The 26,545-nt window shown below is 39.7% G+C and overlaps 1 protein-coding gene across 3 annotated transcripts in view; it reads right to left on the reverse strand.

Annotated features, from left to right (window-relative positions):
* The window catches only part of LOC308077311 (GTPase IMAP family member 4-like), a 128,185-nt gene that overhangs the window by 90,063 nt on the left and 11,577 nt on the right, over positions 1 to 26,545 (reverse strand). Inside the window, exons 1-5 of one of the 3 annotated variants that reach the window (XM_080417945.1) lie at positions 13,652 to 13,790; positions 13,426 to 13,502; positions 8,694 to 8,750; positions 7,375 to 7,437; positions 3,882 to 7,062 (exon numbers count right to left, since the gene is read on the reverse strand). The exons of the other annotated variants lie outside the window; for them this stretch is intronic. Of the exons in view, the coding sequence (XP_080274071.1) occupies positions 5,912 to 7,062; positions 7,375 to 7,437; positions 8,694 to 8,727 (1,248 nt within the window). The 5' untranslated portion in view covers positions 8,728 to 8,750; positions 13,426 to 13,502; positions 13,652 to 13,790 and the 3' untranslated portion in view covers positions 3,882 to 5,911. Of the gene's footprint in view, positions 1 to 3,881; positions 7,063 to 7,374; positions 7,438 to 8,693; positions 8,751 to 13,425; positions 13,503 to 13,651; positions 13,791 to 26,545 lie in introns of those variants that run through there. 3 annotated transcript variants of the gene reach the window in all.

Genomic DNA, 26,545 nt, shown 5'->3' on the forward strand with positions numbered 1-26,545 from the left:
GTACCTGTATATTCTGTATTGTTCAATAAAAAGCATTTTAATCCGACCAGTGGCCATTTTCTCATAATGTATCAGAGTGCAATACACCTACCAACCGATAGGGTCGTTCAGTTGAAAGCATGTGGAGAAATTGGCCACCGATCAGATTAAAATGCTTTTTATTGAACAATACGGATGATACAGGTACTTCTGAGAGCCGGTACATAAATGTAACATTCGTGGCCATGGGATAAGCACTTTATATTTGAAATATGAACGTTTATGTAGATGTACGGGCCATAAATGGAGAAAGTGCAAACACCAGGTTGAAGTTCATCCATGGCGGTCGTGACAGTCGACCGTCGTGTATCCATGGCTATTACTCCCTCTAACATTTCCCATGTTTTTAGTTTATTGAAATAATGTCATGCACATTTGTCCAGTGCATAGCCTACTGCAGACCTAGATTTTGGTCTGCCTTCAGCCTTTCACTTCCGGTGGTGCGACTACGTTTTCATTCCCACTAACAATATTGCTACACGGAACACTAACACCACTTCTCCCAGAGAACATGGATCGTTTTGGTTATAAGCCCACTTGTTTCTATGATGAAAGAGCAAGTTAAAATGTGAATATCTTTCCGTGGTTGTCTGCTCCGAGGACGCTATTGTTAAATGAGTTTCGGTTTGCTTTCAGTGGGAAGCAGAGCACAGACAGTAAATCCCGCCACTACATTAGCAGAGTGCTAAAAGAGATGCAATCCTGTAGAAACTAATTTGACTCGCACCTCTATAGATTGCACCACTATGGTCTCATCTGATCTTACCACCTCTTCAGTCCACTCCAAAACATAAACAAATTATTATTTTGGTGAAGATCCTTGAACTGATACTTTTCAATATTGATGAAACATGTAAAGGCTGCACGCTTTGAGCTTGTAGATCAGCAATTTTAGCTGTTTTTGAAAACTTGAAACAACAGCTTGTGATTAAAGGTCACCAGTGGTGGATAAAAGTACTCAACTACTCTACTTGAGTCAAAGTATAGATACTCCTGGTCAAATATTACTCAGCTACGAAGTTGCTCCGAGTTTAAGTACTGAGGACTTACACTTAACAAAAATATATTTTTAAATCCTCAAGTATTTGTTTTATGTGTTTTAGCTTATGTGTATTTAGTTTTTATTTTTTTTTAGATCTCTTGTGCAGCACTTTGGTAACCTTGCATTGTAAAATGTGCTATATAAATAGCGTGGATTGGATTGGTGAAGCTTGCTGGATAGTACAACTAATGGCCATACATCAATACACACCACTGTGCAGAGTTACCAATTAATTTTCCATGTATTTGTTACCTGACTTATCCGCAGCTTTCACATTTTGCTCTGCAGCAGCATTAACAGACGACATCACACTGATAAGAACCAGTATGCGTGCAACCAGTATGCGCGCAATGAAACCCATTCTATCAGGTCTCGCTAGGACGCGCCTCACCAGCCAACACACGTGCGCTGAAACAACAGGTTGAGAATTGATTGCATGAAACAATCACCTGTGCATCCAGTCTCAATGTTGGTAAACAAATAGCTCCAATCGGAACCTCTCCCTCCGCTGTATAGCTCCGAGCTACATAGCGGAGGGAGAGGTTCTAAATGGGGCTAGTAAACAAATAATTGGTCTATTGCATGTTGACTGGAGGACCTCTACAGATTGCACCACTATGGTCTCATCTGACCATAGGGGTTGCCACCTCTTCAGTCCAAAAGATAAACACATTATTTTGGTGAAGATCCTTAGACTGATACTTTTTCAATGCATCTTGATGCCACAAAACGGTAAGGACTTTATTTCAAAGTGGTCTAGCTGCGTGCTTTGATCTGGTAGATCAGCAATTTTCTCTGTTTTTTAAAACTTTTGAAAGTGGTTAAGTCTGTCAATGGGTTTTTATTTTGAACCAACAATGGCAAGTATTAACTTGTACAAGTATTAGTATTAGCTTGTGACTAAATAGGCCTACTAACTACATTGGATCCATTTCGAACACAGATCCTTTTCTTCCATTTCTTGAAAAGTAACAGTTTTGGACATACAGTACAAGGTTTCCAGCCGACAGCGACCATACTCTACCTTAGTGGTTCTCAAACTTTTTCCGTGCCAAGGACCCCCAAATTGATAAGCATTTGGCTGCAGACCCCCATCTGGAAATGTTTTGTTCCAGGGACCCCCAGAAGCAAAGATTTGATTTGCTTTCAAATATATATATTCAAAGTTTTCACGATTTTTACTATAGACTTAACGAAATTACTTAAAAAATACTCCCAAGTATTTGTTTAATGTGTTTTAGCTTATGTGTATTTAGTCTTTATTTCTTTTGCAGCACTTTGGTAACCATGCATTTACTGTGCTAGGCCTATATAAAGTGGATTGGATTTGGATTGGTGAAGCCGGCTGGATAGTACAACTAATGGCCATACTGTATCTTTAGACACCACTGTGTAGTTACCAATACATTTTCCATGTATTGCTTACCCGACTTATCCGCAGCTTCCATATTTTGCACTGTCGCGCATTAATATTTGCAAGCAAAAAGCAGTCCACAATTTGGGTCTTCATTTCCTTCAAGACTGTAAAACTTTGGAAAAAGAAAAAAAGCTGCCAGACTCAGTAGTTATCTGACTCTGTATGCCGTTGAGTCTGCTACAGTCAGTGTAGCCTACAATGGACAACAATTATAAGAACTGTACAGAAATGTATTTGTAATTCTCATAAGCAGTCATTGTATATCGTTAGTCTCTTAGCATAATTGTCAAATTGACATTTCTGCCTCTTAATACTGCTGCTTCACTGTGCCTTATAGCCTATCAGATTGCTTGTTACATTCCAAAATGCATGGCATAAAGTGATTTCTGACAACTTTTTGACTTGGGCAGAAACTATTTTTGAATGTAAAATGCATTCTGATAGGCCGAGAACATAGGCAATAAGGCAGGATGAATCAGCAGTGTTAGGAGATAAGAGTAGAGTTAGGCAGATATAAATAAAGGCAGATAAACATATAGGCAAAAGTAGTCATTTGTCATACTGTATGTTTAAGGTTCAGGAAAGAAGAAATGAAAAATCACTATCTGCCTAAGTCATCTAGTTGAATTAGTCTTAGAAAATCATGAGAAAAAATACAGTTTATCTGCCTTTATTTATATCTGCTTAACTCTACTCTCCTAACACTGCTGATTCATCCTGCCTTATTGCCTACAGTATGTTCGCAGCCTAGGAGTGGGGTATGGCCAGGCTCTTGTAGAGTTTGGATGTGATTGGAGATGGAGGGCAGGTGAGGACACCATCGTTGTCATGGAGATTACAGCCCATAATACTACATGTGTTTTGGACCAACCCAAATCACACACAGTGTGAAACAGTCGCATGTCAGAGCACTGCATGCAGTATATCAAATGTATATGTTTTACTCACGGTAAGACCTTGCAGATAATACAAATAAATCATGAAGTATAATTTGCCCTGAGTTGATCTGGAAATATGTGTAGGTGTGGTGCAGTCTGCATTCGGACCGTGGTCCACCTATTGAGGGCCACTACTAGTGGTCCTCACCGTGGCATCTGCCTATTTACTTCACACCTAGTGGTCCACTAGGTATGAAGTAAATAGGCAGATGGGTCTAAAACAGGAAAGAAGTAAAGGCTTATGTGGGCTACCTACACACACTTTTTAACAGGGGAAAGTATCTAACAATAGTTCATGTGATCTGAGGCACATACACTCTTGTCAGCAATATTCTGTGTTGATACAGTCAATATACAGTATATAATATTCCTTTCCTTCCTTCTTAATAAATATCCAGTTTTGAACTGGAACTTCAACACCCAGGAACACTGGAGGCACAGATACTTTATTACTGTAGTTCATTAAAGTATTTTTTATTTGTTTGTCTTATGATTTATTTGACAGGGAGGGACAATGTACATTATAGTATAGTAGTTTGCACCAGAGCTACGGTCATTTATAACTGTAGTCCCTGTGTGGTCACCCTGGGTGGGCGTTAGCGGTACCACATCAACTGTGAGCAATGATTAAAAATATATATCTATGGCAAATAAGCACTATAAAAAAATTAACAAGACGTAATACAAGATGTCACATAATGCAATTGAAGGAAAACTACAGTGAAAAATGTGATACAAAATGTTTTCTGTAGCACATAGAAAAACATGAATCAAAGGTACATAATTTGATATAACAACATAGGGCCTAAACATAATCACAATAAAGGTTCCTACAATACATTCAAACAAATTATAAACAAAAGGGCTGCCATATCTGAATGGTTAGACCGCTTGGGAAGCAGAAGGTCCCAGGTTCGATTCCCGGACCAGCAATGTGTCGATGTTCCTGAGCAAGACACTTGAACTGCTCCACAAGGCGTTGCCCCTGCAGCGCCCACTGCACCTGATACTTTGGCTGGGTTAATAATGATAATAATAATACATCAGACTTATATAGCGCTTTTCTTAGTACCCAAAGTCGCCTTACAAAACAGCTTAAAATAAACAATTTTATTAGGAGCAAAAAAAGAAGTTAAAAGGCTAAAAACATTAAGCTACGACTAAGAAGCAGAAAGGGAGATTTGGTTTGAGTTAAGTGGGGAAAGCAAGTCTGAAAAGGTGGGTTTTGAGGGAGGCTTTGAACACGGCAAGAGTGGGGGCAACTTTGATGTGATGTGGGAGTGGGTTCCAAAGGGTGGGGGCTGCAACTGAAAAAGCCCTGTCACCCCAGGTGCGTGGGGAAGTCCAGGAGATTTGCATCACCTGACCTGAGGGAGCGAGAGGGGGCGTGGCGTTTGAGGAGGTCAGAGAGGTAGCGGGGAGCCTCGTTATTGAGGGCTTTGTAGGTGGTGATGAGTATTTTGAAATCTATTCTGTTTTACTGGGAGCCAGTGAAGGTCATGGAGGACTGGGTGATGTGGTCTCTGGATCTGGTTCTGGTGAGGAGGCGGGCAGCAGAGTTTTGCACATATTGAAGTTTTTTGAGAACTTTGGAGGTGGCACCGTAGAGGACGCTATTGCAGTAGTGAAGTCTGGATGTGATGAAGGCATGGGTGATAGTCTCTTCTGTAGTTTGGAATAGTGTGGGACGGAGGCGGGCGATGTTTCGGAGTTGGAAGAAGGCTGTTTTGGTAATGTGGTTGACTTGGGATTGGAAGGAGAAGGTGGGGACCAGGATGACACCAAGGTTGCAGACTTTGGTGGAGGGGGTGACAATGGAGCCGTCACTCAATATTCAGGGTGAAATTACGAGTGGAGCGGGTGAGGGCATCTGGACCAATAATGAGGACTTCATATTTATTGCAGTTTAGTTTCAAGAAGTTTTTTTGCATCCAGTTTTTAATGTCAGTCAGACAGGTGGTGAGGGTGGAGAGGGTGGTAGCAGTAATAGTTTTGGAGGGGAGGTAGAGCTGTCGTTGGCATAGCAATGAAAATGTAGGCCATTGTGGCGAAGGATCTGTCCGAGGGGGACGATGTAAAGAATGAACAGGAGGGGGCCAACCACCGAGTCCCATCTAGTAAAGGATCTTTTTTATTTTATAATATAGTGTATGTAATTATTTTAGCATTTTGGTGATTACGTTGCAGAAACTTTGCACGCACATTCCCACTAGGCCGAGGAACACATGCCACCCTTTTCACATTGTCCTGTTATAGCGCCACCAGGAGTCCGATTTTTGCTAAACAAATGTTTTGCTATTACTTGGACAAATTGTGTCCAAACATCACGCAAATCGGTACACATTATCTCCAGGGGCGGATATTTGCACTAGGCAGACTAGGCACGAGCCCAGGCTAAAATATTAGTATTTTAAATCTTTATTTATAATCTCATGTAATTACATTACAACGTGAAATCGCGCAAACACACCCGACTTAACGTTTTGAGGGAACCTCAAAATAGCCTGCAATACCTCCTACTGCTGCACCCACTGTGCCACCAACCATTGTACCCATTGGGCCAAAAAATGTACCAATAGCTGCCCCAGTTCCACCTCCAGCCATAGCACAACGAGCAACCGCTCCAAATGTTGAATGATTAAGAACAGCTTGTTTTCTTGCTTCTCTCTCACGTTCTTCTCTCATCTTACGGATCGCCTCCTCTATCTCCGTTTTAGATGTTTCTTTTTGTTCCTTTCGCTGTCTCTTATGTTCTTTCTCCATTTTCCCAGACCTTTTCTTCAGTTCTTCCAGCTCTCTAGCATATTTGTTTTGCTGTTCCTGTTTCTTCAGCTCTTCCATCATTTTACGTATCTTCTCTTCCATCTCTCTTGCACATCTTGCTTGTTCTTCTTTTATGTTCTTGTCTTTTTCCAGAGCCTCTCCGTCATATTTTTTCTTCAGTTCTTCTTCCTCTTTACGTCTCTCCTCTTCATTCTCTTTAAGAATTCTCTGTTTCTCTTCCTCTATTGCTTTTTCTACTTTTTGGAACATCTCAGTGGTGTAGTGGCTTCTTCCGTTCTTCTCCAACATTTTGCTGATTTTCTCCATCAGCTCAGTGACCTGAGTGGGATCCTTGTTTTCGTTGTTGAAGACATGATAGCGACCTTCACATTTTCTGATTAGTTCTTGTAGTTCTGGATCAGTCTTCAGAAGTTCTTCAATTGGTGAATCTTTACACAGGTCACCATATGTGAAGAGAATCATGGTGTATTTATTTGACATTTCACCAAATAGTTTCTGAATCATTGCCACAGATTTCTGCTCCTCTTCTGTGAATCTTCCCAGTTTGATCACAGCCAGGAACACATGGGGACCAGGAGCAGCAAAACCAATACACTGTCTGATCTCTTTACTGGTTGTATCATTGCTAAACTTGGTGTCAAACAATCCTGGTGTGTCAACAACAGAGACCTTTCTAGCAGCCACTACACCTTCAACGTTATCACAGCTTGTTGTCACAGATTTAAATGCAAACTTGGATTCAAAAGCTTTAAACCCCAAGATGGTGTTTCCAGTGGCGCTCTTTCCATTTCCAGTCTTCCCAACCATCACAATCCGAACTGTTTCATCATTCCTTATGAGAGCTGGAGGATAAAAAATGATATGATCATTGATCATGGATGCTAAGCAGCTGAGCTTTAATAATAAATAATATATATAAATAAATAAATAAATAAATAAATACATATTTTATATATATATATATACATATACATACATATATATACATATATATATATATATATATATATATATATATATATATATATATATATATATATATATATATATATATATATATATCATCATCATCATCATCATCATCATCATCTATGTTAATTATATGAACTTTATTTCATTAGAATATTCTCCTTGCTCGTCTTGGCAATACATACCTTCAAGCCTCTTGCTTCTTGGATCTGACCGCCCACTCATGTCAGTCTTGATTTTTTCTAACTCTGTGTGAGAGAGAGAGAGAGAGAGAGAGAGAGAGAGAGAGAGAGAGAGAGAGAGAGAGAGAGGGCGGGGGGGTATCCTTATAACAACAGATGATGTTCTAAACACAATCTATTGCAACAGTGTTTTATCACATACGAAAATGAGCTGCAATACAGTCTTTATAGAGTAGGCTAGTGCTATAAGAGTAGCACTTAACGTTTAAAATATCAACACGTTAACAATGAACCAAATAAAATGAATAACAATAACAACACGAGGCATTTTGTTCAAAACAAACCAATCCTGCAAACTTTGGAAGCCAATCTTAGCCAATCAGGATGGAATATGGAAAATTGGACCGTTCCGTGTTGATCACATGACTGAGATACTGTGTACCAACTTGCGTGATGTTTCAACAAAATCTGTAGGAGTAATATAAAAAAAATTGTTTTGCAAAAATCGGCCTCCTGGTGGCGCTATAACAGGCCAATCTGAAATATTCGGGGCAGAGTTTGACTTTGGCATCCAGGGAGTGTGTGTGCACAATTTCGCAGCGACCGGGCCAACGGTGCCAGAGATTAGCTGTTCACAGACAGACACACACACACACACACACACGGACGGACAAGGTGCAAAACATTGTCTCGCCCATGCCTTTCGGCCTAGCGGATATATATATATATATATATATATATATATATATATATATATATATATATATATATATATATATATATATATATATATATATATATATATATATATATATATATATATATATATATATATATATATATATATATATATATATATATATATATATATATATATACTTTTTGCATGATTCAGCTGCTGAGAGATTGGCAGTCGAATCATGCAACAAAAAAAAGTTATGCAATAGACAATAGAGGATCATTCCATTGGGTCATCAACATGTCCGTACACGGACAAACATGTCTGTGGCAAGACATGTCTATGTCCGTGGCACATTTTTTATTTTGAAAAATCTAAATATAGCCTATAATTTTCTTCATTATAAAATAGAAACATAAAAAATGTGTTTGAATAACTGACTTGTAAAGCAACATGCTCATTACATATGTTGCAGGAGATATATATATATATATATATATATATATATATATATATATATATATATATATATATATATATATATATATATATATATAGATGATGATGATCATCATCATCTATCCCAATTATATCAAGTTTATTTCATTAGAATATTCTCCTTGCTTGTCTTGGCGATACATACCTTCAAGCATATTGCTTTTTGAATCTGCACTCATGTCAGTCTTGATTTTTTCTAACTCTGTGAGAGAGAGAGAGAGAGAGAGAGAGAGAGAGAGAGAGAGAGAGAGAGAGAGAGAGAGAGAGAGAGAGAGAGAGCGCAAGAGAGCGCGTTGGTATCCTTATAACAACAATTGTGCATAATTAAGAAGACAGATGATGTTCTAAACACAATCTATTGCAACAGTGTTTTATCACGTAAGCAAATGAGCTGCAATACACTCTTTATAGGGTAGTGCTATAAGAGTAGCACTTAACGTTTAAAATATCAACACATTAACAACTAGAAAAAGTGCTCCTCGGAGCACAGGTCTCCGCCAGGTCAAGTAGGTTATTGTGGCCTCCTGGTGGCGCTATAATAGATCAATGTGAAAAGGGTGCCATTTCTTCTTAGGCCTTTCACGGCAATCGGACACTGCATTCATGATTTGAGGCATTTTGTTCCAAAAATGTGTTTTGCTAAATTAGACCTATTGGTGGCGCTCTAACAGGCCGATGTGAAAAGGGTGGCATTTCTTCCTCGGCCTAGTGGGAATGCGCGTGTGAAATTTCACGGAAATCGCAAGCTGCGTTCATGATTTGAGGCATTTTGTTCAAAACTTATGTATTATGTTATCACATTAAAACAATCTATTGAAAATAGCAGATCTACAAGCTCACAATGCATTTCAACGATTTCCTTCGTATATATATATATATATATATATATATATATATATATATAATTGAGCCCAAAGCTGGGAGGCATTCACCTTTTGTTAAGAAGACTTATAAAGGTATTTTGTTCAGATCAAGGATATTGACACTTATGTGTGAATTCCATGCTGCTAGTTTTGCAGCATGGAATTCACACATAAGTCATAACATCTATTTACCTTCTCATGGACACTATGGTACATACATAAACACCACAAGTATGTCTTTTATAATTATGGCAAAACAAACCTGTAAAAATGTCATGCATCTAGTGAGAATGAATAAACAAAACATGTTTGATCTCAGTGATAACTCAGACATCTTTACATCTTTGACAGCTAATACACCAGATGTTGTTGTGGTTGATGAGGTGTCTGTATTAGAGATAGCCTGCACTTTTGACTCTAGCCTAGAGGAAGCCTTTATGACCAAGGTCATCAGAGGACAGTGTTACTTGAGGTGACAGGAAGTTCCAGCTAAACTAGTTTTTTGTTCGTCTACGTAGCTTCATGGTTTCCATTAAGGTGAACAGGTACAGTAGACCTAATCCATGTTGATGAGAAAGCATGCCGATGGGACAAAGGAAAAAGACTTGAGTGTCAAAACAGATAATTATGTACATGATGAGTAATTCATGAAGGGCACGGCATGATCTAAAGGAATGCAATGTCACAATAGTTTGATTCAATGGTGCCTAACTTTGATGAGAGTTGAGGTAGTAGGTTGTGATTTTTTAAATGTATGAAACATAAGCTTTTAGCTATGTGTATGTTTCATTGTGCTGGGTGCCAATCACTTCCGTAGAAGTGTTTTCTTTAACAAATTTGCTACATTTCATGATCTAAATTCAAATATGAGTATACTAAGGCACCAATACTTGTTTCAGATGTTAGGTATAATTATGTATTTATGACATTTGAGAAAGATTTTGTTGCCAAAATCAATATAATTTTATATTATTCACTTTTATATACATTTCTGGCTTGTGAAAAAATACTGCAGGATATTGTGCGGAGACCTTTTAACCCAAAGTACACAGGTATTGTCTATGCAAAAATGCATTGAAAAAGTAGATCCAAGACGTGGGAACGAAATTCATTTTCTAGGCACTTTTTGGTGGGTCACCACACGGCCTATAATACACACACACACTCACCTTTGCAGCTAAGTGGCCCTTTTGCGATGGAAGCACTGTCTGTACTGATGAGACTTCTTTAATGTCTCTCAATTTTATCTCAGTTTTTGTTTGTTTGTTTGTTTGTTACTCACTTTTGATCAGTATTCTATACCACTCTTATCTCATTGTTGTCTAAGTCATATGTATCTGTAGTAAAAGCAGGTTCATTGTCAATGTCAGTGATAGTCAAAAATGTTATATCCATGTATCTTGATTTCTGCTTTTGTATGATTCTGTCGTTGACTCGATTAATTTGCCTATAAGGGCATGCACTAAAATTGGGTGTCAGGTTTATAGAGATTGGCTTGTCAAAGGACAGTGTTACTTGAGGACAGGAGGAGACCAAGTTCTACCAGCGATGCTATTTTTGAGAGTGCGTAACACTCTCTAAGGTTGAGAGTGTGTAACACTCTCTAAGAAACACCCAGAATGGAATGTGGGCGTGCACTCCTGTTCATATAAATACGGCTTTGTTCTGCACGGTACCTTCAATAATTGTGGTTTCCATTCAGGTGAACAGGTTTCTATGTTGTTGAGAAAGTCTAAGGTATGCCCCACAAACCAGTACACGATGAGTGATTAAGGGCATGACAGGACTTTTATTGAATGCAGTGTCACAATAGTTGTATGCGAAGGCACCTAACTTTGCATGTTAAGGCTTCCTCCACACGTACACGGGTATTTTCATAAACGCAGATTTTTGTTTTCGTTTTACCCCACTTGGGAGTTACCTATCTCCAATCTCCTGCTGAAGTCCTGTGGTCAAAAACACACAACGTGAAGAAGAGCTCCTGCGCTTATGTTGGTTATATCCTTAACTGTAGGCTATCCAAGTTGAGAGACCGCTCTCTCTCCATGAAAATATTTTAGATCTGATGATTGTTATGACACTTTTTAAATGGGTGAATGATTAAGCATCTAACTTATAAAATTGTAAATATGTTAGATTGTTTTTAAATCGCTTGATTTTAATTGCTTGTAGGCCTAATCATGTCACTTGGAAATTTGATAAATGAGCGCCTGGAGCCCAACATTTCCCACAACCCATTAGCCTATTTATGGTCATTTTTTAATTATCAAAATGCAGATTTGAATGCACATCACCTGCTGGGGTGCTGGGTTAAAAAGAGGAGGATGAAAGGGTGTATGAAATTTACTGAGTCTACACGTTTGATTTGATTGTTAATTATGATTGACAGAGTAACATTAATTTCGCAAAATGTTTCCTCGGTGCAAACACAATGTTGTTTATTCATAGGCCTACAGAATATAATTAGTTCCTATAGAACATAGCCTACTATAATGCAAGTGTATGCAGTCAACATGCAATGACAGTGAGAAATATTAAATAAACGATGTAGGCTATAGGCTAATTATTATATAATATTATATTGACATTTCTATTTTATGAGTGTGTGTGACAGAGAGAGAACTCTCACTGCGCATGCTTATAATGTGGAAAACTCTGTTTATGCCGTCCACATGATGACGCATAAACGCTGTTTTTAAAACTGTGGCAGGAGTTTTCAAAAAGATGCGTTTACATGGACCAAAAACGTGTTTGCGTGTGGGCGAGCCCCCATATAAAAATCAGCATTTATGAAAATACCCATGTACCTGTGGACGAATTAGCCTTAAGACTGATGATGATTAGATCAAATTCCTTAGGGCCTTCCTATACAGCCTCAATTTACAACTCTGAAGAAGCTGGCCCCTAGGCACCTCAATAGTCATAAACGATTAGAAAGAAAAACAACAACAAACCAACCAAACAAAATCTAAGGAGCTAATACTTAAGTGATGTGTTTAGTGTGTATTTCCTTTGTGAAACAGAGTTTACATTTGAAGCCTCTGCAGCTTCTTCAGGTCTTTCCGTACAATCTTCATCTTTAGCTTCACTGACCACACCAAACCACTTCAATACCTCTTCAATAGACATGGAACTGAGCTAAAATATAACTAAGCACATGTGGACAGACCATTGTTGTCCTGGACCTTCTTCTCTTCCTAAAGGAACCTTATTTGGGAGACCAGCGATATGTTGCCCTCCCCTCCTTTATATACTGTAGTTGTATATTTAAGCTATAACTCACAGACACTCCAGGCCATGTTATATTGTGCAATGTACTGGAGTGAGTGGTTGCTTTCATAAAACAAATGGCATTATTACACATCCCGATCAAAGTAATAATAAAATGAAAAAAGTATCCTACTTTTGGTGCCAAGTCCAACTGCCTGCATAAACAAGGTGATTGCAACCAGTGTTGCCAGGTCTGCTTATTATAAGTGACTTTAGGCTTGTTTTTCTGTAAAGTCGCTTGTGAATATTGGTAGTTGCGGGTTGAGTTTTTTTTTGGGCTTGTTTCTAAAGTGTAGTTGCTTATTTGGACTCGCTTCCCCATTTTAAATTATTTATAAATTAACCAGTGGTACTCAAATATTTTCATGTCACGGACCATGCATAGTGGACTCTGGTCAACAATGATATACAGGTTTTAAGCGGTTACACCTTCTTCCTGTCATCATCAGTCATCAAATCAGTTGACGGCCATGTTGTATACTTGACGGTGTTCACTTCATTTTGTTTTGAAGTTCATCAGTCAAATGTGGTTGTTTTAAGGTGGATTCTTCCGAGAGACAAACATTGTATCCTATCCATTCCACAGTTAAACCTTTAAATGTTGTTCATTTCACCATGTTCACCTACACTACACTTTATAGACCAATACGGAAGAACATTTTCACCAATGTGATGGAGAAAGAAAAAAAATATTATAAAAACATTTATCAAAATAAGGATTTGGTAATGTTAGTATACATTTACCTTGGTTCTGTGACAGAAGGCGCTGACTGGAACTGATTACAGCTGCATGAGGCGGTGCTTCTGGAATGTCTTGTATTCTAAGAGCGTGAAAATCATGATACAGGTCAACAATGGAAATTATATATATATATATATATATATATATATATATATATATATATATATATATATATATATATATATATATATATATATATATATACTATGACACATGATATGTTATTACCTAGTCGTTCTCTCCCTCTACCCTTTCCTCTCTTGAATGGCTACTATCTGCTGGTGTTTCTGTGCTGTCTTACATTTCAAAAGGGAGAAAAGAATGATACAGCTCAACAATACAAACATGAGAAACAATCTGTCTGTCTCTCTCTCTCTCTCTCTCTCTCTCTCTCTCTCTCTCTCTCTCTCTCTCTCTCTCTCTCTGCTGCCTATCAGGATAATCAAACTAGTTACACTGCGTTTCCATGCCCATTATCTAATGACTCATCATGTACGTATCTGTTTGGACTCACCTGCACAGGTGACCTGTTTGTTGTTTTATTGTGAAGATGTTCTATTGTGATTTAACTACCTAGAGCCTGGATTCACACATCCAGTTTCAGATACATAATTATGTGAACAATTTACAGTGTATGTATGTATGTATGTGTGTGTGTGTGTGTGTGTGTGTGTGTGTGTGTGTGTGTGTGTGTGTGTGTGTGTGTGTGTGTGTGTGTGTGTGTGTGTGTCTCAACATTAAGTTTAATTATGACACCACATCAAAATAAAATATTTCCAACATTTTGCTTGTGTTTTATTTATTTATTTTCTTCTACTTTTGAAATATTTGTATAATAAATCTTTTCTCTCACACTTATGCCAGTGTACCATAGGCATACCGTATACATACGTTGCACCGGCAGGCAATCCACTGTGCCAAGCTAGCTCCGTTGGCGGAGCAAGTTACGGCCGGATCTCTTGTGGGGTCAGTCGCTACAATATAAACACACACAGCATAGTGTGTGCGTGGCGGCGGACTGGCCATTTGGCGTACCGGGCAAATGCCCGGTGGGCCACTGGGCCAGAGGGCCGATGGGCAAATTATTATTATTTTTTTTTATATTTTCGCTCCCGTTTTATGATTATTACAGTCATTTCCAGGTTGCGTGGCCCAATTATTAGTTACGTTAATGTTTGGGCTGGGATGCTTTCCAGCAGGGGCCTCAGTGCGGCTGCAGAGTTCATGTGCAGCCCAGGTGCTGGGCTGAAACAATGAAACACACTCCCCCCCCGTTGACAAAACGTCCCTGGGGGGGGGTGGGCCGGTTCGGACTAAAATGCCAGGGCTGAATTTTGGTCCCAGTCCGGCCTAGTGCGTGCGTGCGTGCGTACATGGGGCCACACCCTTCTAGGGTTTGAAGTAGATTGGATTTCTAAATCAGTTTGATTCTGTTGTGGTAGTAGTAGCTCCAGGGGTTTTGGAACCGTAGGTCATAGCTTAAAAAAAATTATCCCTCCAATTTCCGTGAGAAGCAATGTAATTATTATGTCTAATAAATCAAAACAAATCAAGTGTAGCTTGTATCTTTTTCAATTGTTACTCCAATTTCAAGATTTTACACCATTTTGCGTTATCTTCAAGACATATTTTGCTACTTGTCCTAAAATAGTGAAAAGACCATACAAGTTGTTGTGAGATAGTAGTTTGGCTATTTTCACCAATTGTTCACCTATTATTTGTGTGGTTGCCCTAACAGGGCAACCACACTATAGTACTCTTCCTACTTTATTTCATAATCTAGATGAACTTTATTTTGCCGCGCTACTCCTCCCACAGTTTTTTCCCCCCAATTTCGTGCCTTATGTCAAAATGACCAGCTTCACCGGGAATCGTGTGCGTGTATTTTGCTAAGGGATTGATTTATTAGTGCATTAAATTTCCCCATCCACTTTAATGGGAAAATGAAAAAACTCAAATTCAAGTATTTTTCTCAGAAGCCGGGGCTAGAGTTACAAAACTTGAAGGGCTAGAGTTACAAAACTTGGAGGGGAGGTTTATAATTTAGTGCGAAATTATTAAAAAAAGAATTACACCAGTCGGCCTCATGGTGGCGCTATAACAGCCCACTTTACGTTTTGGCCTATAACTCTTGAACCGTGGGTCGTAGAATTAAAAAAAAAAATCCTTGGGTAATAACGCAACTCCCCATATAGGCCAAGCCCATTTGCATCAGGATAGATTTTCCGCCATTTTTTATTTTCTTTAAAACACACTTCGTCCGTAAATGGCTTCCAAAGTTAGCGGAAGGGGCCTGTTTTACAAAAAAGGCCAAAACTCACGAACGAAACGTCCAGTCAATCCCAAATTTGAATCACATGTCAAGGGTGGTTTACTCAACAAATCCCCAAATGCATTTCCACTTTGATCCATAGGGGGCGCCACAAATGCGCAACATGTAACCGTTTGATGCAAAAACATTATTTTGGGGCCGGGGGATCAATCCTCTCAAAATGAAACGCAAGTGATCTCAGGAGTCACGTGACAATGTAATTGGTGCAGCCTCCGACGATATTCCTCCCAGCGTATTCCTCGAGTCCCGGCGGCCGCGACCCACGACTCGCGTCGACGCAACCACACTTTACAATTTTCCCAGAATTGCGAATATTCTAGTTGCAGAATGTTTGCCTATTATGACATGCCCAGACTAGGAACGCCAGGGGTTCTTGTGGTTAAGGGGTAGTTCAGTGGTTCTCAAAGTGGGGTCCAGGGACTCCCAGGTCCTTGAGGGGGTTCCAGGGGGTCCCCAGAAAAAGTAGTTAATATAGCATGAAAACCACTTTAACCCTATATACATGGCTATTTAAAAATAGCCGATCTACAGGCTCACACATGTCGTGACAAGTAGAGCCTGTAGATCTGCTATTTCTGAAATGTTTTTAAGACATTTTAAAAGAAATTGAATATTTTTGAAACATTTTAACATCACAAATCTTGTCTGGGGGTCACTGGCACAAAATATTTTCAGATGGGGGTCCGTGGTCAAATACATATTCATTTGGGGGTCCTTGACAAAAAAGTTTGAGAACCACTGGGGTAGTTTATACAATGGCTTCAGTTTCACTTCAATCTTTTGTTTCATTCAACATGGCTGTTTCTGTGGGCTTCATTCATATAAAAGGTATGTTGTGTATCTTATGATGTTACATTGTTTCTTTTAAATTGATTTGTTGATGCTTGATTTATCTGTCTTTGTGTCTTGTGTTTTATTTGGTTCTGTTCTTTCGTCAGAACTTCGTTCTACTGAAGAACAATAAATAATGACATTTACCAACACAAACCATACTTCTTTGTCTCTCTTGCTATTAGCCTCGTCTTAGAGCTATTAAACTATTTTATTTAATTTTTTCTCTGACTGGGGAGGGAGTCTGGAAGATACGTAGGTGGGTTCTAATGGACATTACATCCTGATCAGTGAAAGAAAATATTTCAAAAGAAGAAGAAAAAATTAATAAAGGTGTTTTTAGTTTATTGAAATAATGTCATGCACATTTGTCCAGTGCATAGCCTACTGCAGACCTTGTTGACTAGATTTAGAAGAGATTTTGAAGCTCTTGCTCCTGAAATGATCGATTATTTTTAAGGGGAAAAACCATCATTTATCATGCAAGTCAATGGGTGAGAAGCAGAGCTTGCCATGCGCTGCCAGGCCTGGGTGTGACTAACTTCGCACCACCAGTCACAGAGTGGAGTGGGTGGGGCTTAGCGAAGGGTCCATTGTGATACTACAGTCATCTAACAGTCCTTCTTGGTCACTCACAAGGTTACTAGGATAGACACTAGAGGGCAGCAGTGGACTGAAGAGGCCACCTCTTCAGTCCACTCCAAAACATAAACAAATTATTATTTTGGTGAAGATCCTTGTACTGATACTTTTCAATATTGATGACACAACATGTAAAGGCTTTATTTCAAAGTTGTCTGCGCGCTTTGAGCTTGTAGATCAGCAATTTTTGCTGTTTTTGAAAACGTGAAACAACAGCTTGTGATTAAAGGTCACCAGTGGTGGATAAAAGTACTCTACTACTCTACTTGAGTCAAAGTATAGATACTCGGTCAAATATTACTTAGCTACGAAGTTGCTCCGAGTTTAAGTACTGATGACTTACACTTAACAAAAATATTTCTTTTAATCCTCAAGTATTTGTTTTATGTGTTTTAGCTTAGGCTATGTGTATTTCGTTTTTTATTTTTTTTGATTGGTGAAGCTTGCTGGATAGTACAACTAATGGCCATACATCAATACACACCACTGTGCAGAGTTATCAATCAATTTTCCATGTAGAGTACAGAAGTCCTGACGTCACTCGTTCATCCCCTGGTTCGTAAAGTAATTTCTCTATGGAGAATAACATTGGGTCATCTTAGAATTGTCTCATATAAGAATTATGGTCCAAAAATAAACAAACTGTGTCGGCGATATTGTCAGGGAGGAGGTTCTGTACCGTTTATGATAGTCAGTCACTCATATTTGATACAGTCTGTTTCTGGCGAAAATTTAACTAATTTGGCGGAAGTAACATTAGCGTTTTCTCACCGTCAGTTGATGCTTCATATCCATAAGAGTCAAACCGCCGGGATCATTTGTTTATTTTTGGAACACAGTTCTTATTTGACGCCATATTAAAGAAGTCTATAGGGATTCAGAACGGGGGTGGAAAACCGCGAACCAGGTAGGATGTGTAAATTACGTCAGACTTCGGTGCTCTATTGGTTACCTTATCCGCAGCTTTCACATTTTGCTCTGCAGCAGCATTAACAGACGACATCACACTGATAAGAACCCGTATGCGTGCAACCAGTATGCACGCAATGAAACCCATTCTATCAGGTCTCGTTAGGACGTGCCTCACCAGCCAACACACAAGAGGTGGTTGGGGTGCGCTGAAACAACAGCTTGAGAATTGATTGCGTGAAACAATCACCTGTGCATCCAGTCTCAATGTTGGTAAACAAATAGCTCCAAGCGGAACCTCTCCCTCCGCTGTATAGAGCGTCGCAGTTTCCAATTTCCAAAAATATTTATATCTATTAATTTAAGCCTCGAATCAAGCCATCATGACATGACATGAATCATGACCATAAACGTTTGATTCTGTGATTTTTTTTTTGTTGAAAACGGCAAAACAAAGGGTATTTATTAAATATAGTATATCATATAATTAAATATAAAATTAAAAAAAATCACAGAAAAAAACGTTTTATGGTCATGATTCATGTCATCTCGTGATGGCTTGATTCGAGGCTTAAATTAATAGATATAAATATTTTTGGAAATGTCAATGGAAAAATGCATTGAGTTTTTCTTCCGGCACCAAAAAAAACAGGAAGTGGGCGGGAACTGCGACGCTCTATAGAGCGTGCCAACGCGTCGTCACCACGGGGGGGGCGCGGCATAGTAGAGCAGACATGTTTGTTTTGGGCAATGTTAAGTCAACCTGGTTTATACCCCTCAAAGATGTCCGCTGCTACCAAAAGACACTTGTTGACGCCCCCTTCAGGATTTTTGGCACGCTCTATAGCTCCGAGCTACATAGCGGAGGGAGAGATTCTAAATGGGCCTAGTAAACAAATAATTGGTCTATTGCATGTTGACTGGAGGACCTCTACAGATTGCACCACTATGGTCTCATCTGACCATAGGGGTTGCCACCTCCACAGTCCAAAAGATAAACAAATTATTTTGGTGAAGATCCTTTGACTGATGCATATTGATGCCACAAAACGGACTTTATTTCAAAGTGGTCTGCGCGCTTTGATCTTGTATATCAGCAACTGTTTTTGAAAACTTTTGAAAGTGGTTAAGTCTGTATGGGTTTTATATTGAACCAACAATGGCAAGTATTCAGTGGTGAGCTGTGGATTTTTGAACTATGGGGGCTCTATTTTATGACGTCACGGCGCGCGCACGCCCCCATAGTGTCAGAACTAAGGGGTCGCCGACCCCCTGAGCACCCCCTAGAGCTCACCCCTGCAAGTATTAACAAGAGCTTGTGACTAAATAGGCCTACTAACTACATTGGATCCATTTCGAACACAGATCCTTTTATTCCATTTCTTGAAAAGTAACAGTTTTGGACATACATTACAAGGTTTCCAGCCGACAGCAACCATACTCTACCTTAGTTGTTCTCAAACTTTTTCCGTGCCAAGGACCCCCAAATTGATATGCATTTGGCTGCAGACCCCCATCTGAAAATGTTTTGTTCCAGGGACCCCCAGAAGCAAAGATTTGATTTGCTTATATATATAGGCCTATTCAAAGTTTTCACGATTTTTCAAAAATAGCAGATCTATGTTTCTATGTACTTTAGACTTAACAAAATTACTTTCAAAATACTCCAAGTATTTGTTTAATGTGTTTTAGCTGATGTGTATTTAGTCTTTTAGTCTTTTTATCTCTTTTGCAGCACTTTGGTAACCATGCATTGTACTGTGCTAGGCCTATATAAATAAAGTGGATTGGATTTGGATTGGTGAAGCCGGTTGGATATTACAACTAATGGCCATACTGTATCTTTAGACACCACTGTGTAGTTACCAATACATTTTCCATGTATTGCTTACCCGACTTATCCGCAGCTTTCATATTTTGCACTGCTGCGGCATTAATAGTTGCAAGCAAAAAGCAGTCCACAATTTGGGTCTTCATTTCCTTCAAGACTGTAAAACTTTGAAAAAAGAAAAAAAGCTGCCAGACTCAGTAGTTATCTGACTCTGTATGCCGTTGAGTCTGCTACAGTCAGTGTACAATGGACAACAATTATAAGAACACTGAATGTATTTGTAATTCTCATAAGCAGTCATTGTATATCGTTAGCCTCTTAGCATAATTGCCCTTTTATTTTTTTTGCCAAATTGACATTTCTGCCTTTTAACACTGCTGCTTCATTGTGCCTTATAGCCTTATGTCCTCAGCCTATCAGATTGCTTGTTACATTCCAAAATGCCGTAGGCATAAAGTGATTTCTGGAAACTTTTTGACTTGGGCAGAAACTATTTTTGAATGTAAAATGCATTCTGATAGGCTGAGAACATAGGCAATAAGGCAGGATGAATCAGCAGTGTTAGGAGATAAGAGTAGAGTTAGGCAGATAAAGGCAGATAAACATAGGGAAAACATAGGCAAAAGTTTGTCATATGTTTAAGGTTTTCAGGAAAGAAGAAATGAAAAATCACTATCTGCCTAAGTCATCTAGTTGACTTAGTCTTAGGCAATCATGAGAAAAAAGACAGTTTATCTGCCTTTATTTATATCTGCTTAACTCTACTCTCCTAACTGCTGATTCATCCTGCCTTATTGCCTACAGTATGTTCTCAGCCTAGGAGTGGGGTATGGCCAGGCTCTTGTAGAGTTTGGATGTGATTGGAGACGAAGGGCAGGTGTGCTGAGATGTGCTGTGGAGCTCTCTTGGGGCGCTGATGAGTGCAGAGAGAGAGAGAGAGAGAGAGCCCACAGAACATTAGATGTGGAGGCGAAGACGGACGAGACATAACACCATCGTTGTCATGGAGATTACAGCCCATAATACTACATGTGTTTTGGACCAACCCAAATCACACACAGTGTGAAACAGTCGCATGTCAGAGCACTGCATGCAGTGTATCAAATGTATATGTTTTACTCACGGTAAGACCTTGCAGATAATACAAATAAATCATGAAGTATAATTTGCCCTGAGTTGATCTGGAAATATGTGTAGTTGTGGTGCAGTCCGCATTCGGACCGTGGTCCACCTATTGAGGGCCACTACTAGTGGTCCTCACCGTGGCACCTGCCTATTTACTTCATACCTAGTGGTCCACTAGGTATGAAGTAAATAGGCAGATGGGTCTAAAACAGGAAAGAAGTAAAGGCTTATGTGGGCTACATACACACACTTTTTAACAGGGGAAAGTATCTAACAATAGTTAATGTGATCTGAGGCACATACACTCTTGTCAGCAATATTCTGTGTTGATACAGTCAATATACCGTATATATAATATTCCTTTCCTTCCTTCTTTATAAATATCCAGTTTTGAACTGGAACTTCAACACCCAGGAACACTGGAGGCACAGATACTTTATTACTGTAGTTCATTAAAGTATTTTTTATTTGTTTGTCTTTTGGTTTATTTGACAGGGAGGGACAATGTACAATATAGTATAATAGTTTGCACCAGAGATAGCTACGGTCATTTACTGGGTGGGCGTTAGCGATACCACATCAACTGTGAGCAATGATTAAAAAAAGATATCTATGGCAAATAAGCACTATAAACAAATAAACAAGGCGTAATACAAGATGTCACATAATGCTATTAAAGGAAAACTACAGTGAAAAATGTGATACAAAATGTTTTCTGTAGCACATAGAAAAACATGAATCAAAGGTACATAATTTGATATAACAACATAGGGCCTAAACATAATCACAATAAAGGTTCCTACAATACATTCAAACAAATTATAAACAAAAGGGCTGCCATATCTGAATGGTTAGACCGCTTGGGAAGCAGAAGGTCCAAGGTTCGAGCAATGTGTCGAGATGTTCCTGAGCAAGACACTTAAACTGCTCCACAAGGCGTTGCCCCTGCAGCGCCCACTGCACCTGATACTTTGGCTGGGTTAATAATAATAATAATAATAATAATAATAATAATAATAATACATCAGACTTATATAGCGCTTTTCTTAGTACCCAAAGTCGCTTTACAAAACAGCTTAAAATAAACAATTTTATTAGGAGCAAAAAAATAAGTTAAAAGGCTAAAAACATTAAGCTAAGACTAAGAAGCAGAAAGGGAGATTTGGTTTGAGTTAAGTGGGGAAAGCAAGTCTGAAAAGGTGGGTTTTGAGGGAGGCTTTGAACACGGCAAGGATGGGGGCAACTTTGATGTGATGTTGGAGTGGGTTCCAAAGGGTGGGGGCTGCAACTGAAAAAGCCCTGTGACCCCAGGTGCGTGGGGAAGTCCAGGAGGTTTGCATCACCTGACCTGAGGGAGCGGGAGGGGGCGTGGCGTTTGAGGAGGTCAGAGAGGTAGCGGGGAGCCTCGTTATTGAGGGCTTTGTAGGTGGTGATGAGTATTTTGAAATCTATTCTGTTTTACTGGGAGCCAGTGAAGGTCATGGAGGACTGCGGTGATGTGGTCTCTGGATCTGGTTCTGGTGAGGAGGCGGGCAGCAGAGTTTTGCACATATTGCATTTTTTTGACAACTTTGGAGGTGGCACCGTAAAGGAGGCTATTGCCGTAGTCAAGTCTGGATGTGATGAAGGCATGGATGATATAGTCTCTTCTGCAGTTTGGAATAGTGTGGGACGGAGGCGGGCGATGTTTCGGAGGTGGAAGAAGGCTGTTTTGGTAATGTGGTTGACTTGGGATTAGGAGGAGAAGGTGGGATCCAGGATGACACCAAGGTTGTGGACTTTGGTGGAGGGGGTGACAATGGAGCCGTCAATATTCAGGGTGAAATTACGAGTGGAGCGGGTGAGGACATCTGGACCAATAATGAGGACATGTTTTTTTGCATCCAGGTTTTAATGTCAGTCAGACAGTGGTGAGGGTGGAGAGGGTGGTAGCAGTAATGGTTTTGGAGGGGAGGTAGAGCTGTGTGTCGTTGGAATAGCAATGAAAACTGAGGCCATGGTGGCGAAGGATCTGTCCGAGGGTAAAGAATGAACAGGAGGGGGCCAACCACCGAGCCCTGGGTGACACCGTGGGTGACAGAGGTTGTGATGGATTTAGAGTTATTCATGGAGATGAATTGATGTTTGTCGGAAAGGTAGGATGTGAACCAGGAGAGGGCAGTGCCGGAGATTCCGAGGGTGAGATTTGAGGATGTTGAGTGAGCCGGTGTCGCAGAAGAGCAGGAGGTTGTTCGTGACTTTGATGAGGGCAGTCTCTGTACTGTGTTTGGAGCTGAAACTGGATTGTAAGTTTTCAAAGAGGTTATTGGATTCAAGATAGGTGGTGCAGAAACTTTGCACGCACATTCCCACTAGGCAGAGGAACACATGCCCTGTTATAGTGGCACCAGGAGTCAGATTTTTGCTAAACAAATGTTTTGCTATTACTTGGACAGATTTTGTCCAAACATCACGCAAATCGGTACACATTATCTCTATAGTCAAGTGATCAAGACGGATCCGTCCAATTTTTCATATTCCATCTTGATTGGCAAATTATGAGTATTGCTGGCCCACAATAACCTACCTGTCCGAGGAGCACTTTTTCTTGTTGACTATTTCCCCTGCTTTTCAAAATAGCCTGCAATACCTCCTACTGCTGCACCCATTGTGCCACCAACCATTGTACCCATTGGGCCAAACCATGTACCTATAGCTACCCCAGTTCCACCTCCAGCCACAGCCCCAGCAGCAACCGCTCCAAATAATGAATAATTAACAACAGCGTGTTTCCTTGCTTCTCTCTCACGTTCTTCTGTCATCTTACGCATCGCCTCCTCTATCTCCCTTTTAGATGTTTCTTTTTGTTCCTTTCGCTGTCTCTTATGTTCTTTCTTCAGTTCTTCCAGCTCTCTAGCATGTTTGTCTTGCTCTTCCTGTTTCTTCAGCTCCTCCATCATTGTACGTATCTTCTCTTCCATCTCTCTTGCACATCTTGCTTGTTCTTCTTTAATTTTCTTGTCTTTTTCCAGAGCCTCTCCGTCAAATTTTTTCTTCAGTTCTTCTTCCTCTTTACGTCTCTTCTCTTCATTCTCTTTAAGAATTCTCTGTTTCTCTTCCTCTATTGCTTTAAATAGAAAAATGATATGATCATGGATGCTAAGCAGCTTAGCTTTAATAAATATAAATAAATTAATACATATTTTATATATATATATATATATATATATATATATATATATATATATATATATATCATCATCTATGTCAATTATATACATACCTTCAAGCCTCTTGCTTCTTGGATCTGCACTCATGTCGTTGATTTCGTCTAACTCTGAGAGAGAGAGAGAGAGAGAGAGAGAGAGAGAGAGAGAGAGAGAGAGAGAGAGAGAGAGAGAGCGAGAGAGAGAGAGAGTGAGTGAGTGAGTGAGTGAGTGAGTGAGTGAGTGAGTGAGTGAGTGAGTGAGTGAGTGAGTGAGTGAGTGATTGATTGATTGATTGATTGATTGAGAAAGACAGCGATTAGCAGGGCCAAGAATGAAGTGCAAAAAGCGGGTTAAGAACCTCCCTCATGGACACCTCAACCTATTGCCATTGACAGGAATCGAAGCCTCGACCTTCGGACTCACAGGCTGCAACACTACCTGTAGTGCTCTAGCTTCGTCCAGGCTGATGTTGTCTGTTGAAGATCATAAACTCTTGCCTTCTGTCATGAACCAAGTCCCTGTTTCACTAATGGTAATGAAATGGTGAACTGGTGAAAAAGAAGCTCACACAGATGACACAGTTTCACGCAAATTGCTCAGAAATCCTGGGTTTAAGTGTTTTTCAAACTGCTCAAAATTGCGGACAATCTAAGGGCGGAGCTTACTGGTAAAAGTGATAGATGTGTTCTATATGAGTCAAGACACACAGTTTCATGGCTGTCGGCCAAACGAGGCATGACTTATGCCTGTCTAAAATGTGCATTTTCAAAAAATTGCTATAGCGCCCACATTTGGCCAATTGGAATAAGATTGGTTTCAGTGATATTTGGAATGACCCTCTACATTACTGCAAAGTTTCAAAGTAATGTGAGTCTGCATGTATGTGTTAGGGGCAGATGAATAATTGTCATAAAACTGCAATATTCATTGGCTCATAAAAGCTTCATTTTTTCACTTAAAAACATTTCACCAGGATTTTCTGTCGGTATAGGTCCAAAGTTCATGTGTAAAAAGTTTTGTGCAGATTGCTCAAAAATCCCAGGAGGAGTTTGATTTGAACTGTTTTTCATATAATTCAAAATGGTGGGAAATCTAAAGGTCAGAGGTCAAAAGTCAGAGTATGAAAGTTGTTAGGCATGAGGAGACACATGTGTGTATCGAAGTTTCATGGCTGTAGGTCAAACGGCATGAGTTGTACCTGTTCAAAGTTGGCACTTTCAATTGAGTGCTATAGCGCCACCCTATGACGAATGAGTGTGAGATTCATTTCTTGATAGTTTTTCATGACACACTACCATATGGCTGAGTTTCGTAAAAAGCGTATGCACGGTTAAGCCAGAACTGCGAAAAACGTCAGAAAAAGGAGAAGAAGAATAATAGTGAATACTGCCAATAATAAAACAGAGCCTTGCACTGTGCAAGTGATTGGCCCCGTAAAGAAGAAGATAAATAATGCCTATAATAAAACGGAGCCTTGCACTGTGCCAGTGCTTGGCCCTGTAAAAAGTGCTCCTCGGAGCACAGGTCTCCGCCAGGTCAGGTAGGTTATTGTGGCCTCCTGGTGGCGCTATAATAGGCCAATGTGAAAAGGGTGCCATTTCTTCTTAGGCCTTTCACGGCAATCAGACACTGCATTCATTCAAATTTCACGGAAATCGCACGCTGCGTTCATAATTTGAGGCATTTTGTTCAGAACGGACCTGATAGATATTTTATAATAATAATAATTTGTCTTTGCACGGTCCGCTCCTCGGGCCGTGGACTTTGATGTTATTATTTAGTCCGCCATTGCCCTTATAAGGTCTTGGACTTATTAGGCCTTTGTTCTGTTCTGTATCTAGTCTTGTTATTCTGTTACTCTGTTGTTGTTGCCCTGCTTTTGTTCTGTACCTTATTTTGTAGTATTGTTTCCTGTTGTGCCTAGTTACTGTTTCCTGTCTTGTCTCACCTCCCTGTAATTATTGTAACCCTAGTCACCTGTGTTGTGTTTGCCTGTTAGCCTATCCCAGTGTTGATTGTCTGTTGAGTTCACCTGTGTCCTATTATTTCCCTGTCTATTTAGGCCCTGTGTTTGCACCATGTCTTTGCTTGTTCATTGTATTGTGTTGCGTGAAGTTACATCATGAGTTCAGTCCCTTGCTTGTATTAATCCCTTTTGAGTTAATAAACCTGTTAAACTGACCTGTTCTGCCTCTGTCTCTCCTGCACTTGGGTCCTACAATTCGCCCTGACTCAGACCGTGACAGTCTTGTGTTATATTCAGC

Source organism: Gymnoscopelus braueri (genome assembly GCF_963280865.1).
Source record: "Gymnoscopelus braueri genome assembly, chromosome: 21".
In the NCBI taxonomy this organism is placed as follows: Eukaryota; Metazoa; Chordata; class Actinopteri; order Myctophiformes; family Myctophidae; genus Gymnoscopelus; species Gymnoscopelus braueri.